This window comes from Curcuma longa, unplaced genomic scaffold, assembly GCF_044706935.1.
Source record: "Curcuma longa cultivar G26 ecotype Majalengka, Jawa Barat unplaced genomic scaffold, ITB_CL_G26_1.1 contig_10294, whole genome shotgun sequence".
Classification (NCBI taxonomy): Eukaryota; Viridiplantae; Streptophyta; class Magnoliopsida; order Zingiberales; family Zingiberaceae; genus Curcuma; species Curcuma longa.
In genome coordinates, this window is record NW_027428563.1 from 8021 (window position 1) to 22905 (window position 14885).

A 14885-nucleotide genomic window follows, 5' to 3' on the forward strand; every position below is an offset into this window, starting at 1 on the left:
AAATTAAAATATTAAAAATTAGAGGCTCAAATTTTTATTGGGGGGCTAAGCATAGGCCTAAAGAATTAGATCAAAATATTAAAATATTAAAGGCCTATGGCTAGGACCGGCACTGCTAAATAGTCACATGGTTGGATTAGATTAAAGACTATGCAACTCAATAGATTGGATGGATGAGACTACTTGTTAATCCAACTCTAGCTAACGTCCAACTTGGATTGTAATCTATCTTCTAATTATAGATTCAGAAAACAGAAAAGTCCACTGGCCGACACATTTAACACGTTCAATTATACATCCTATCCCTTTCGCACCCATGCAAGAAATCTATTGAGTTCATTTCTAATAAAATCCATTCGACCTCATACTATCCATATGTTTTCACTATTATTCTTTGTTTTTGTCACACTCAGATAGATAGAGATAAATCAATAATAATTATAGAAGTGAAGGTGTAGAATGGTAATCGTGAATTATTGGAGGATTTTAATAGCACTTAAAAATATATATATGAAGTAAAAATAAAAAATTACAAGGGTATTTTAAAAAAAAAACTTAAATATAAGCGGATCACACTCTTTCTCTCTCGCCCCATGTGTTCTATAAATAGGCACGTTTGCACCTAGCCGAGTGCAGAACCAGCAAGGCTATTTTAGGTCGAGCCCGCGCGAGTTAGCTCGAAGCCATGGGAAGCGCCCAATTGGTGGAGTGGCCCGAGCCCATCGTCCGCGTCCAGGCCCTGTCGGAGAGCGGCCTCGCCGCCGTCCCCGCCAGCTACATCAGGCCGCAAGCCGAGCTGCCCTCGCTCTCGACCAGCGTCGACGCGGCCGCCGCCAGTATCCCAGTGGTCGACCTGGGAGCCGGCGGCGCGGCCGTAGCCGAGGTGGCGGAGGCGTGCCGCGAGTGGGGGTTCTTCCAGGTGATCAACCACGGCGTGGACCCAGGCCTAGTGGAGAGGGCCGTCGAGGTGTGGCGGGAGTTCTTCCGCCTGCCGCTGGAGGCAAAGCAGGCCTACGCTAACTCGCCGGCGACGTACGAGGGCTACGGCAGCCGCCTCGGCGTCGGCAAAGGCGCCATATTGGACTGGGGCGACTACTTCTTTTTGTACTTGTTGCCGGAGAAGTTCAAGAACCAGGAAAAGTGGCCGGTCCTGCCAACTAATCACCAGCAATCAAAGTGATTCATGAACAGAACAAATATTAATTAATTAATAATATTTTTCCCTTGATTTGTTTGTTAGAATTTATCAAGTGATCACTCAAACCGCTATTTTATTTAACATTATTGAGAAATCTATAACGTTTAGTTGTATATAGGGAAACTGTGCAAGAGTACGGGGACGAATTGGTGAAGCTATGCAAGAGGCTAATGAAGCTCCTGTCGCTGAGCCTGGGCTTGGACGTGGACAGGCTGCCGGCGTCCTTCGGCGGTGACGATGTCGGTGCAACCCTGAGGGCCAACTACTACCCTAAGTGCCCGCAGCCGGAGCTGGCGCTCGGCCTGTCAGCGCACTCCGACCCCGGAGGGATCACCGTTCTCCTCGCCGACGACGCCGTCAAGGGCCTTCAAATTAGGAAGGGCGATCGGTGGGTGACAGTGCAGCCGCTGCCCGGCGCATTCATCGTCAACATCGGCGATCAGATTCAGGTCGATAATCAGTAACTGCAGAAAAACTTGTTGACTGAATCATTACCACAAAATATATATAGGGGAAATTTCAAAATTAATTTATTAGGTAGAATTAATCATCAAACAGAGGGATTTTGTTTTCATCGAATTGACCGATTCAACGATTTGAATCAGGATTAAGTACTTTCTGGTGCAGATTAGAATACTGAAACTGAGGTTAACTAATGCATTGTATATACACATGCAGATACTGACTAACGCAGTATACAAGAGCTTGGAGCATCGGGTGGTGGCGAACGCAGAGAAAGAGCGCTTGTCGTTGGCTTTGTTCTACAACCCCAAGAGCGACGAGGTGATGGCGCCGATGGAGGAGCTGGTGACGGCGGAGAGGCCGGCGATGTACCCGCCGATGACCTTCGACGAGTACCGTCTGTTCGTGAGGAGCGAAGGGCCGAAGGGCAAGTCCCAAGTCAAGTCACTCCAGAAAAACCACACGTACGTACGTTGCTAAGCACGTACGCAAACCCTGCACCATGCATTCGTACGTGCATGATCTGAAAATCAACAAGCGACATGGATGATCGACGACTACATGAATCAAAAGTTATATATATATATATATATAAGAAGACAATAAAAGTGTGGCTTGTATAAATAATATCGTACGTTGAATACACATGCAGCATCGCCACTACTATACGCAGCATGCATGAATTGTATTATTTTACTTTTTTCAAAAAAAAAATATAAAATTTTAATATCATAAAGATATCCTAAAAGTTTCGAAAACTACAATTATTTTACCTCCGACTATTAATATTGTTACATTTTGCAGTAAAAAAAATAATATCAGCAATATCTCTGTGTTAAATAATAATTTTAAGTCATAATTAATTTATCCTTTTTCAGGACGCGATTTTACTTTGCCCTAAAATATTCTAATTTTTCAGTTCACTTTTTTATTTTTATTTTTAAAAAATCTAACTTTAATTGTACAATATACCATATAATTATTTTATCCTCATAGTTTTATGTATTTAAGATGAATAAATGTCATGTCATGTGGGTCTCGTTGAGCAAACTGATCCATGCTCTCACTCTCGTTCATTAATTACTTGTTTTTTCGGTGGGGAGTCAATGGGTTACATATTATATATATTATATATTGATATGTGCTAAAGAATTAAAATCATAATAGCTTTTTGATTATATTGGAAATTATATTTAATAAAAAAATATATTTATTTAATAGTAAAATAATATAAAAATAAATAAACAAAGATGATGAAAATTTATAAATAATTTTATTTATTAAATTATATTTTTAATTGTAATTTTATATCTTATTTTTATTAAATACATAAAAGTATATAAAATTTTTATAATTTTAAATTATTAATAATATATAACAAATAATATAAGTTTAGTATAATATATACAGAATCATGATATATCCTGTGCAGCGTATAGTACATGACTTTATGTCTGTTGGATTTATTTATTTATTTATTTTACTTGTGGTTAAGTTAATTAGGAGTTTCTTTTGAGTTTAAGAATTGGATTATAATATTAAGTAAAAAATATTTTTAAATGAAAAATTTTGCTCACGAAATATACGAGGTAAAGAGTTCAGTATAACAATAGACATATCCATGAGCATCTAAATTTTTTTAGTTTTAAAAATTCTTTTATACTTGATACTATAACTCAATCTTTAAAATCTAAAGGGAAAATCTTAAATCGTTTAACTACGTAAGTAAAAAAATAAATATAAAATATAAAATATACTATTATTCCTGTTCCATCGTCAAAAAGCGATTCGAGTGCCCGGACTCTTCTGTTGCGCATCCTGCGCACACAAACAGACACGAGATATTGTGCATTGAGTAACTACATGTGGAAACCCTTTGAATGAGAAATATAAACTATGATCTTAATTAACTTTGACGAAGACAATAAATTTAGGGTGTAAACCGGCCGAGCACATCTTAATTGTATGTGTAAGCACTATTGGATGCCCTAATGAACTCTGACGTGCACTCAGTTGCGCACGTTACACGTACGAGAAGACACGTAGAATGAAACTCTACGTGTTTTCTGATTTGTATAAGCCAGACATGTAGAATGAAACTCTTGCGAGCCCAATTCGGTCTCTGATATGAGTTTTTTGAAAAGTCATGAAGGTTTTGTTTCACATAATTATAGATTTAGATAAGACACATGAATATAGTGATAATGCTAATGCACAACACCCTCCTTTTGCTTGCTTTACTTCCAAGACAATTCATATTTCACCCAGAATGTGATAAACATGAGATACAAACAAAAGTAAACTCCTCATTCAGTTGCTTTTGAATCTATATAACACGTTTCCTACAGTGAACTTTTTTTATTTACAAATTAACAGGGTGACCAATTGCTGTTCGACAAAGTAATAGCAAAACCCAGTTCATGTCTCATTTATGAATCCTCTAGCGCCAAGGCTTTGCATATTGGGCAGATATTTTTAATCAGCAACCATTGCTTGATGCAGCAAGAATGGAAATCATGACCGCATTTCAATCTCTATTTGTGTATGGTTCCTGTTGGCAATATGGACATCTCGATCAGAACAACAGATAAAGAAGTGGTAGATATATCAAAGATAGTAAATCTCTAATGACATGGATTAAGAATATAATTACCAAGCATATATATGACACAGTGTCCTTCCTCCGACTCCAGCTTATTCTCCACCTCGAAGGTCTTCTCCAGCGCCCGCACCTGCTCCACGCTCAACCGACGCTTCTTCTCCCCCAGCCCTACCTGCGCCGCAGTCGCCGTTGTCTCCACAGCCTCGGTGAGAACCCGAAAAACATAGCGACTCAGAACGGGTTAGGTTTTATTTAGGATTTTAATGAATTTAAATAATATAAATTTATAATAATTTAATAAATTCCTTTTAAAATTTTATATTTTATAAATGGATTATTTTTTATTTAAAAATATTTTAAATAGATTTATACATAAATATAATTTTATATTTACTAATCCGTATTTAATCTTATTTATAAAAATTTATTTATAAACTTTGATTCTAAATTATTTTAAATTTTAATATATATATTATTATTTTTAAATCTAAAAATAAATTTTATTTTGATACTTTAATATTTAAAATAATTTATTTTGATAAATGTCATTAAAAAGTATTTATAATAATAATGAAATTTATAGTGACGGTAAATTATAAATATAGGTATATGTTACTTATACCCATAGTAAAAAAAATTTATAGTGACAGTAAAATATAAGTGTAGGTATAGATATCCAATAGCCACAGTTTTGATATCCGTCCCTATAACTTATAGTGACGATGTCATATATCTGTGGCTATATGTTACATTTACCTACAGTTTGTATATGCGTAGCTAAAAGTTACCGTGGGTATATGGCAATTTTCTTGTAGTGTACCCATGAGGTGGGGCCGCCAAATGAGATGGAACATACGGAAATGTGGGGAGCTTTTAATTTATTTTTTTTAATTAAATGGATGCAAGTGGAGTCGATTAAGAGTTAAGACTTTAACACATGCACCATAGAAATGGAACCAGTAAAATTAGAATTGTTGTCAATTATATTGCAATTAATTTTAGATTATAGAACTTGATTAAGAGTTAAGACTTTAACTCCAATGTTTATCCGGTGGATAAAGAGCATCGAGATGTAGTGTTGACAGTAGCTAGAATAAGATGAAGTATATAGGTGAGCTATAAAGGATGACACATTGAACAAGTCGAAGGCTCGTTGCATTCGAGAGATGGGTAACATAACGTGATACAACCTTAATGACAAGATGCAAAAACATAACTCTTATGTGAGCTAGAGTTGAGAGACTTGTATTAGTAGGAGAGAGAATATATTTAAATTTAGGTGAAGACTCGATCAATAGAATAATTATAGTTGGAGTTTCAATCGACTAATGGCTTAGTCGACTAAGGAATTAATTTACGATTAGTGGCTCACTTTCAAAATATTTATGTTTAGTAGCAAGTTGACTAGGTCAGTCGACTGATTGAGTTCAATCAGTTGATAAAAGATTTTAATCAATTAATAACTCAATGAGAAATCTAAAAGGAACCATTGATTTAACACATTGAAACTACAATAGTTAGATAACCTAGGGTTTTATAAGAGAACAACTAATGATGAAAGTCATTCAACTTAGGTAATTGTTGATAGATTACAAGTGAAAGCGATTAAGAAAACAGTCAACTAATGATGGATCTAGTCGATCGATTAGCCTTAGAACAACAAAATAGTAAATGAAGCTAAAGAAAATTAAAAGCTATAAAAGGAGGACTAAAATAAGCATTTAAAGGCTAACAAACTATTGATTGTCTAAATCTTTTAAGTCTTTCTTTTATGCTAATTAGCGTTCTCTTCTTGCTTTCTTTTATTATAAATCTTTGCAAGAGAAGAATATTGTAAGAGATTTCTCCATCTTTGAAAGATATTTAAGGAGAAAACTACTAAGCTTTCTCAAGTGATTCACTAAAAACTCATACGTTATAATGTAGGAATAAGGATTTTGAACGATTGCATGTTGTTCATCTGCGGCTGTGGTTTTAAGCTCTGTCCATGCTCCTTGCTAACCAACAGTAACAAACAGACAGTGAGCCATTTGACATGCCCAAACAAAGACAAACTGATGAGCAAGATGTTCATAAAAGCACATTTGTACAAGAAACTGCAGCTCAGGAGGGACAGAGCGGGGAGGAGGGCAGGAGGAGGGAGAGAAAGGGATGAATACACTTCACACAGACTCAATCACAGTGACGTTCAAAGATCCACAGGACGAAGTGGAGGACGATGGAAGCGAGTACTGCATTGAGCCTTCCATGGCCAAGGAAAGGTCTTACAAGGTCAAGAACAATGGAGCCATTGATGAACACGAACAAACATGAAAAGCTCAGCTAGGATAGCACCGACTGAAAATCCTTTGCCAGTGGCTCCAGCTTCTTGTCATGGCGCTGATGGATGCCGCCTGAAACAAGAAGAAGTTATCATAAGGACAAAATGGCTAAAGAACAGATTGAACTCTACCTTTCCATCCCGAATTACAGAAGGCCAAGAACAAACGAAAAAGCAAAAATAAACCACATAATGAAAGCAGATGGATGAAGAACAAAGGAAAACAAAGACTTTAAACAGATGGAAATGAGATGTGAGCTACAAACCTCAGCTAAGCGATGGAGCATTAATTTGGTGGTTTGAACAAGTCACATGGAAGAGTTTGGCATGAATGCCAGAGCTAGAGATAGGTAGTTTAGTTTGCCCAGGTTGCCGTGGGATGGTCCAACTAAACATGAAATGGAATAAACCTATAAAGCAAAGCTACGCAAAACTAATAGTAGCCCAATAGGTCCCTGAGGCCTCGTGCCGCACGGTTCGATCTCCAATTATGACGTATTTATAGGAATTTTCTTTTAAATGGGGAGTATAAATATGCTAGGCGTCTGGGTTGGCTACTGCGTGCACTTCCCGATTTACCCTGATGACCTACAGGGATAGTCAATAAGAATAACTGAGATTTATTATTAAATAGTAGCCCAATAGAGCCAAAGCCCATTTAGTCGGCCCAAATAGTAGCCCAATAGAGCAATATAAAACAAATAGCCGATTATTCTCTTGAGTTATAATCCATGGCTGCGACAAGCCTCTCCGAAGCCACCACCCTCATCAAGCGCCTCTGCCGCCAACGCTCCTTCAAATTGGCCCGCCGTGTGTTCGACGATATGCCTGAACGGGACGTCGTCGCATGGACCTCCATAATCTCCGGCTACGCTTCCAACGGACTCCCTCACGACGCTTTCTCCACCTTCTGCCGCATGATATCTTCCGGCGTTCGCGCCAACCGCTACACGATATCCAGCGTGCTGACGGCGTGCCGGGGGCTCCAGTCGCCGTCTTCCGGTGCGGCCGTGCATGGGGTCTCCGTGCGACGCGGCATCAGCGACGGGCCGTACGTGGAGAACGCGCTTCTTGACCTGTACGCGTCTTGTGGCCGCATCGCCGATGCCGAGTTGGTGTTCGAAGAAATGACCGACCGGACGGTCGTCTCGTGGACTAGCATGATCACTTGCTACGCCCGCTCAGGCAATGCGCGCAACGGAATTCTTTTGTTTAAACAAATGATTCATGTCTGTCAATCTCTCTTTTTGCGTAAGGAGTTAGACTAACTGAGACGTTGACATGGTCTAATGCCTGTTGCTTCTTTTCTTAATTCAGGAAATCCCCGAGTCGAATGCGTTTCCTTTCTCGATCACAATCCACGCGAGCAGTTCAATTGGTTGTATAAAACTTGGTCGTCAACTCCACGCATTAGTAGTGAAAGCAGGGCATGATTCAAGTCTTCCGGTTGCTAATTCCTTGCTTGACATGTATTCTAGGTGTTTGATCATATCAGAAGCATGTCAGTTCTTTCATGAAATGCCCCAGAAAGACATAATTAGTTGGAACGCCATGATCGCAAACCTTGAGCGATCAAACTCCCATGAAGCTTTACTGCTATTTCTTGAGATGGGATCACAAGATCTGCAGCCGAATAACTTTACGTTTTGTAGTGTTATGGCAGCTTGTTCTAACCTGGCAATTCTGAGCACTGGGCAACAGGTTCATGCATGCATAATTCAAAGAGGCTACCTAGAGAACCTGCAAGTAACTAATGTGGTAATAGATATGTATGCGAAATGTGGAATTGTGGCTGATTCTAGGAAGATTTTCGACGAACTGACTACCAAGGATTTGGTAACATGGACATCATTGTTGATTGGATATGGGATGAATAGTTGTGGAAATGAGGCTATCAAACTCTTCGATGATATGACTAGTTCAGACTTTCAACCTGATTATGTTTTGTTCTTGGGGATCATTACTGCATGCAGTCATGCTGGGTTAGTAGATCATGGCTTGAGGTATTTCAATTTGATGAGTTCTGAGTATAATGTTCCACCTACAAAGGAAGTCTATGGTTGTGTTGTTGATCTACTAGGTCGAGCTGGAAGAGTAACAGAAGCCCACAAGCTGATAAAATCAATGCTTTTTGAACCTGATGAAAAAATTTGGGGAGCTCTTCTTGGGGCATGCAAGATGCATAAGAATGCTGAATTAGGAAGATTAGCTGCTCAGAAGATCTTGGAGATGAAGCCAAATGACACAAAGACTTACATCTTATTATCCAGTATACATGCAGCTGGCAATGCATGGGAAGATTTTGCAGAGGCCAGGAGATCCTTGAGAGAGAAAGGATACAAGAAAGAGGTAGGAATTAGTTCAATTGAGGTCGGGAATGAAATATTTAGCTTTGTTGCATGTGATAGAAGCAATCCCTATGTTATTTTTGTCTTTGGGGTACTAGAAGAACTGGCTCAGCATATGAACCAAGATAAATTTGAATTAGATTTGATGATCCATGATCTCACAGACATAAGATGATTCATTAGGTTCTGATCACCCTCTTGCAAAGTTTCATGAATCAAGGTATATAAAGAAGTTCAGAATGAAGGTAGTGTTGATATTCTTCAACATCATAGTTCTCAAATATTTATAGAAATGGAAGATCATGTACTTGTATTGGGTTCATTATTTCTTTCAACACCAGTTCAGAATCTTATTCACTAGAAAAATAAATAATGGAATACCAGTCTTGGTTTGTCAAGGGTTATGCTTTTGCAAATGACTTGAGCTATTGTCAAACTCTAAAATTTTTCCAGGAGATTGATCAAACTTTTCTCTGTTTCAATACCCTGTAAGTCAATTGGTTACAGAGCTATGACCAGTTATCTTTCTAAGATCTGTGTCTTTCATCATTTGTTTACCTTGACAACATTCCAGCATTTTGCAGTGGCATATGCATGGGAGTAGTAGCTATCCACATGAATCCCAAGGAGCAATTCTGACAATTTTTGGTGCTACAAGCAAAATCAGATGCCTACAGCCATGCGTCATTAATCCATCAAACAATACATCCAGTAACAATATTTCAGAATTCATGTGGGGTTGCTTTTTCAATCATTTAATCTTTTCAGCTCACAGGTAGAGGTCCTCAAAATGTCAATAATGCTTTATATTTGGTGAAATACCATAAATCTTCAAAATTAGTTCATACCATCTGTTGTGGCAAATGCATCAGGCTATGCAAATGACAGAATAAAAGGTCAATAATGAGGTTTAATGGGCTTCTCAAGGTTGAAAGGATCTTGAACCATCCCGTCGGTGCTAAAACAATGTAGAACAAAATCTTGATGTGCCCATGAGCTTGTTGAATGGGTTCAGATTTGTGCATGACTCAAGTTAGAGGAAGGAATGGTTTAGGGTTGAAGACGACATTGCTGGAATTGAAACTAATGAATGTTTTATGGGTTCCATAAAGTATTATGATACTTTGATCAAAGTGTTTGATGTTGGCCTGACAATGAGGCTGGAAAGTTCTTCTACTTGGCTAATGTTCATATCTTGAACCTATCTCACTAAGAATGACATGAATGGCTTTTATTATGCAGTATGTCTCTATCTCTCATAATTTTATGGATAAGGTAGCCAAGCAATTTGTACCTCAGCCTCTGATACGTTCATGGATAAGATAGCCAAGTGATTTGCATAGTAGCTGTTCCATAACAGTTACTTTCAAAGAGACAAGGATGCAAACTTGTGTGGGGTTGACCTACCCTTCATCTTTTCAATGTAATTTCATCCTCTGTTGCAGGCCTCACTGCTTGCCACAGAAGACATTTTGCAGCCTCGATAAGTCGACCAAGAAAGGGTTTAAAGGTTCTTGGCCCTTTGTTTCCCTTTCACTCTTTGGGGCCGGCTCTGTATTGGGTACTCTTCTCGATGGACTTCACTCTAGGGTAAATCTCCAGGTGTACCATAATGGAGCAATTGATGTTGGCCCTGTGCATACCAACATATGGGTACATTTCTTCCACCGGGTGAATCTTATTCGGATGAATTTTTCGGTGCACTTAAACTTGTTTGATGGAATGTTTCTGTGAGTAGGTACCTCCCATGCTTGGTTTATTCTACTTCTGTGTTGGGTCACTTCAACTAGTTTTGGATGAAAAAATACCTTCAAGATCGAAAGATCAAGCAGGAAGTTTGGAGAAGACTGCAATTTCACTGATGTATACCATCTGAATATCCTATGCAGCTAATCTTAACATCTGCACACAAGCTCATTCAAATTTCTCCTTTTGAGTTATCAGAACACTTGCAGCTTTCATTGAATTGAGTGCTGAAATGTTCAAAGTTGGAGTTCCAGACAATGTCGAAGCAGACGTTTTGTTCGTGTTGGCAGAGTTGATATGGTTCTTACTGGATCGCACCTGGCTTGGATTTGCCTTGGCATGCCTTGTAGGCACTGCATGCCCCTTGGCTGAGATTCCACTGATCAAGTAAGCACATTGATCAACCAAAGTTTTGTTTTTCACCTGTTTCTGTTTAAAACTTACTAATCTTTGGAAGTCCTTCAAATTCCAGAGTGTTTCACTTGTGGGATTATCCCAACTCTGATATCCAAATCTTTGATGAGGTGAGAACTGAGAACCCCTCAAAAATTAAGTTATTATTGCGATAGTGACTACAAACTAATTGTATGCTCCATTTTCAGGGATTAATTAGCTGGACGACGACCTGCTATTTTGTTTACACACCGTTCTTGATAAACTTAGCACGGTGGCTCAAATCTGTAAGAGCTGATGGTGGCGACAGTGATCCAGTGGTTCGATAAATTCCATAAATTTTCAATGCTTCTTTTGTCAGATTATTGATACTACTAAGCAATAAGTTTTTCTCCGCCTTTTACTGCGTGAGGATGAAACTACATTTACATTTCTACATTTGGGAAAAATCCTAAGATTTCCCAATCATCGTTTGGAAATTGTTAAATATTTATGGGCAATTTACTTTGAAACTGTCAATGGGTTAGACATGGAGTGACTGCTCAAAGTGAATTGTGCTTAGGTCTATGGACCAATTTATTTTGCTAAAAAATAATTTGAAAATGAAAAGGAGATTTTTTTTAAATGGGACTTTTTAGGTTATCTTATTTTATTTTTAGTAAATGAATAATTAAGGTGAGCAAAAATATTTATGTTTTTGTTTCTCAGCTAGCTCCCCTTTGTAATTTTTTTTTTTAATAAAGAGTGAGGTTGGAGATATTTATAAATTTTAAAAAATAATTTTAAAGAATTTTGTAAGAGAAATTTAATATTTTTAAGCCTATTTTATTAAAATATCTTCTAAATTTATTTTGTTTAATATTGGAAAGTATTTTAGTCAAAATTCGGGAGTGGAAAAAGTAATTTGATTATAAATTTTTAAAAATAATTTTAAAGAATTTTGTAGGAGAAATTTAATATTTTTAAATCATTCAATGAGGTGGTCTAAGCATCATAGATCATGCCGGCTCCCGGGACATAGTTGAGTTAGTTATGATGGAACAGACTTATAGAAGAGGATAAGGATTTGAATCTGACAGCTGAGCAATACCAGTGTCATGTTTCTTGATTTACCTCTTCATAGAGCACGGCTTATGCCCATCATGACACACACCAGTGTTATGCCAAGCATGGCTTATAGGCTAGGAAAACTCATCCAAAATTACGTCTACAAGGAGATTAGGTCCGACACAATCTAACTCATCGAACATGGATCATGGCGAGCACAATCCTTTTCCTCGCATGATATAAACACTCAACGTTACAACACCGACAGATCACAAAGCTGGCTCGAGCCGAGATTGGATTGGGATCAACTCAAACATAACTTGATCTACCATAGGATGATAAAAGATAAATAGAACCCTTTATATAATCAGACATATAGATTAGTTCATAAAAAATATTTTATTTTTTAAATTTTAAATTGATAAAAGTCCAACGGTCTAGTCAAGCACGATTATGCTGAGCTCAGCCGTCACGACACGTGGCAACATCACTTTTTGGAACGGAATGCCGGCCGCGCTAAATCTAGAAACAATCTTTCCAAATTAATATAAGATTTCAAGTCTCAAAATTCAGAACAAAACCCAGCAGTTCAACTATAATATATATTAATTTCCACACAACGTGACAGAGCTTTTATTCGTTGAGGATTCTATTAATCCCACTTACACACGCAGCGAGTAATACATAGCAAATCCAGAACCAGCACACATATATATATATATAGCTTAATTAGATTAATTCATACCGTTTACTATTATTCAGTCTCCGCCGCCACCGATGCGGCCGCCGCCGCCTCCTCCTCCACCGCCTCCACCACGGCCACCGCCACCTCCTCCACCGCCTCCACCACGGCCACCGCCTCCTCCTCCGCCGCCGCCGCCTCCTCCACCGCCACCGCCACCCCCACCTCCACCGCCGCCGCCGCCACCTCCACCTCCACCTCCACCGCCGCCTCTACCTCTGTCTACACTATCGGTACCAACCCCGTCTCCGCCACTGCTGGCAAGCAAGCGCTCAGTGCTCTCGAGGCGACGAGCTTGAGCGACGGTCAGGATGGCCAGCATGGCCATTAGCAGAAGCAGCAGGCCATAGACACACTTCACGGTGGGAGTACTACTGCGCCCCATCTCCGCCGAACACACGCAGCGCTGCTTCGACTCTGCCGGAGCGTATGCATATTTATAGATGGCGCGAGAGATTAATGCGGGTAGTTGGGGGAGCTTGAGCATAGTGGAAGAGTTTATGGCCCTAATCGCGTTAATATTTCTCAATTAATTAAATGACAGTAATTAATTAGGCGGCACAAGAAGTCACCGCAATTTTCTTCACGTAGTTCTCAACTTGGATATATATTCTTTTTTTATTCATTCTATATGAACCTCTTGCTCATTCAAAAAAATAAAATAAAAATATTTTTTATAACAATCCATGCCCTTAGTTTTAATTTGTTACTAAAATGTAGTTTTAACAAAGCTCCAACTCAAGGTGAACTATAGGATAGGAGCATTGAGTGATTATGGTTGTGATCGTGAATATCATGTGTTCAATTGCTCAGTGATCTAGAACAAGGTAGAGATGTAGGCATGATGGATTAAATGGTAAGGAGTGAGCTAGCTCAAGGAGCTTGGTGCATTAGATGAATAAGAGACTTAATGAAGGTGGACTTTTGGACATCACCATTGGGTGATTGAAAACCTAAAGCCATTAGAGTGTGAGAGACGATGAGTGTGGTTGTATAATTTTGAGGATTCTTATTTTTGGGTAGCATCATCATTAAAAAAAAAGAAGATAGATCCACTACATTAATAGCCCCCCTAGAGTCAACCCCACGGATAAGAAAGAAGGTTAATTAGGTACGCAGGCGTTAGGCTCATGACGGATCAAAAATGCAGGTCATCACATCTTGGAGATCAACCCCTGGTCATTATGCCAGTAATATCATGCATCCACTGTCTATGCTATGCCCTAGGGGCTTCGATCGTTTCATTTAAGATTCGACCATTAATGAGTCTGTTATGCACTCGAGCATGTGGTAAAATATAGATTGATCGATTTGGATAAATTTTATCTCCAAACGAGCACAAGTCATATTCACACATAAGTCACTAGAATTTAGTGCGATTTAAGCCTTGAATTTGCACTCCTATAAAAAAGTCTCTCCACTTACATGTGCACAATTCTCATTATTGTGATTCATTATAAACCAACCTCTTAGTCACTCATCCTTCAATATGGGACTAAACTCCCATATTTCCATCCACCTCTTTTATTTCCTTTCACATTTATGTTCTAACATAATATTTATTAGAACATACAAAAATAAACATGTTACAATACATAAGTGTCTTTTGTATACTACTTTTCCACGACGTTTATACACTCATATACTCATATGAGGGATTCTAAGTTGGGAAATGTTTAATCTTGTAAAGGATTCAGTAAGGTGTCATTTTATTAGCTTTGAATTAAAGTCATTCATCTTTGGGAATTGATCGGTAACTAATTTGAAAAAGTCCATTTAACAATGCAACATCTATGTCTATATATATATATACGAAACGGCTATCCTGAGCACCGTCGTCCTGAGCACCCGTGAGCACCGGAATCCCGACCGTTCATCCGATCGCGCGTTCAATCTCAGCCGTCCCTTGCACAGTGTTTCTCCTCGGACCTCCGCCGCTTCTCGCCGCCCGTTCATCGCCGTCCGACCACCGTCGGCCGCCGGACCGGGCCCGTTGGAACCGCAACTCGCCGGCGGTCCGGCGGTGG

General features: G+C 38.8%; 3 protein-coding genes across 3 annotated transcripts; all 3 read left to right on the forward strand.

Moving 5' to 3' along the window:
- Nucleotides 1-680: 680 nt before the first annotated feature.
- Nucleotides 681-2247, forward strand: LOC141815784 (jasmonate-induced oxygenase 1-like). Its single transcript, XM_074703667.1, has 3 exons — nt 681-1176; nt 1317-1647; nt 1877-2247. The coding sequence occupies exons 1-3, from the start codon at nt 686-688 to the stop codon at nt 2138-2140; spliced, it is 1086 nt and encodes a 361-aa protein (XP_074559768.1). The 5' UTR covers nt 681-685; the 3' UTR covers nt 2141-2247.
- A 5066-nt stretch (nt 2248-7313) lies between these two features.
- On the forward strand, nt 7314-9131 carry LOC141815780 (putative pentatricopeptide repeat-containing protein At1g56570). The gene is made up of 2 exons (XM_074703665.1): nt 7314-7811; nt 7900-9131. Exons 1-2 carry the CDS (start codon nt 7314-7316, stop codon nt 9103-9105), a joined length of 1704 nt encoding a protein of 567 aa, XP_074559766.1. The 3' UTR covers nt 9106-9131.
- A 1164-nt stretch (nt 9132-10295) lies between these two features.
- Nucleotides 10296-11561, forward strand: LOC141815790 (uncharacterized). The gene is made up of 5 exons (XM_074703673.1): nt 10296-10583; nt 10669-10793; nt 10875-11063; nt 11149-11200; nt 11279-11561. The coding sequence occupies exons 1-5, from the start codon at nt 10311-10313 to the stop codon at nt 11396-11398; spliced, it is 759 nt and encodes a 252-aa protein (XP_074559774.1). The 5' UTR covers nt 10296-10310; the 3' UTR covers nt 11399-11561.
- Nucleotides 11562-14885: the final 3324 nt, after the last annotated feature.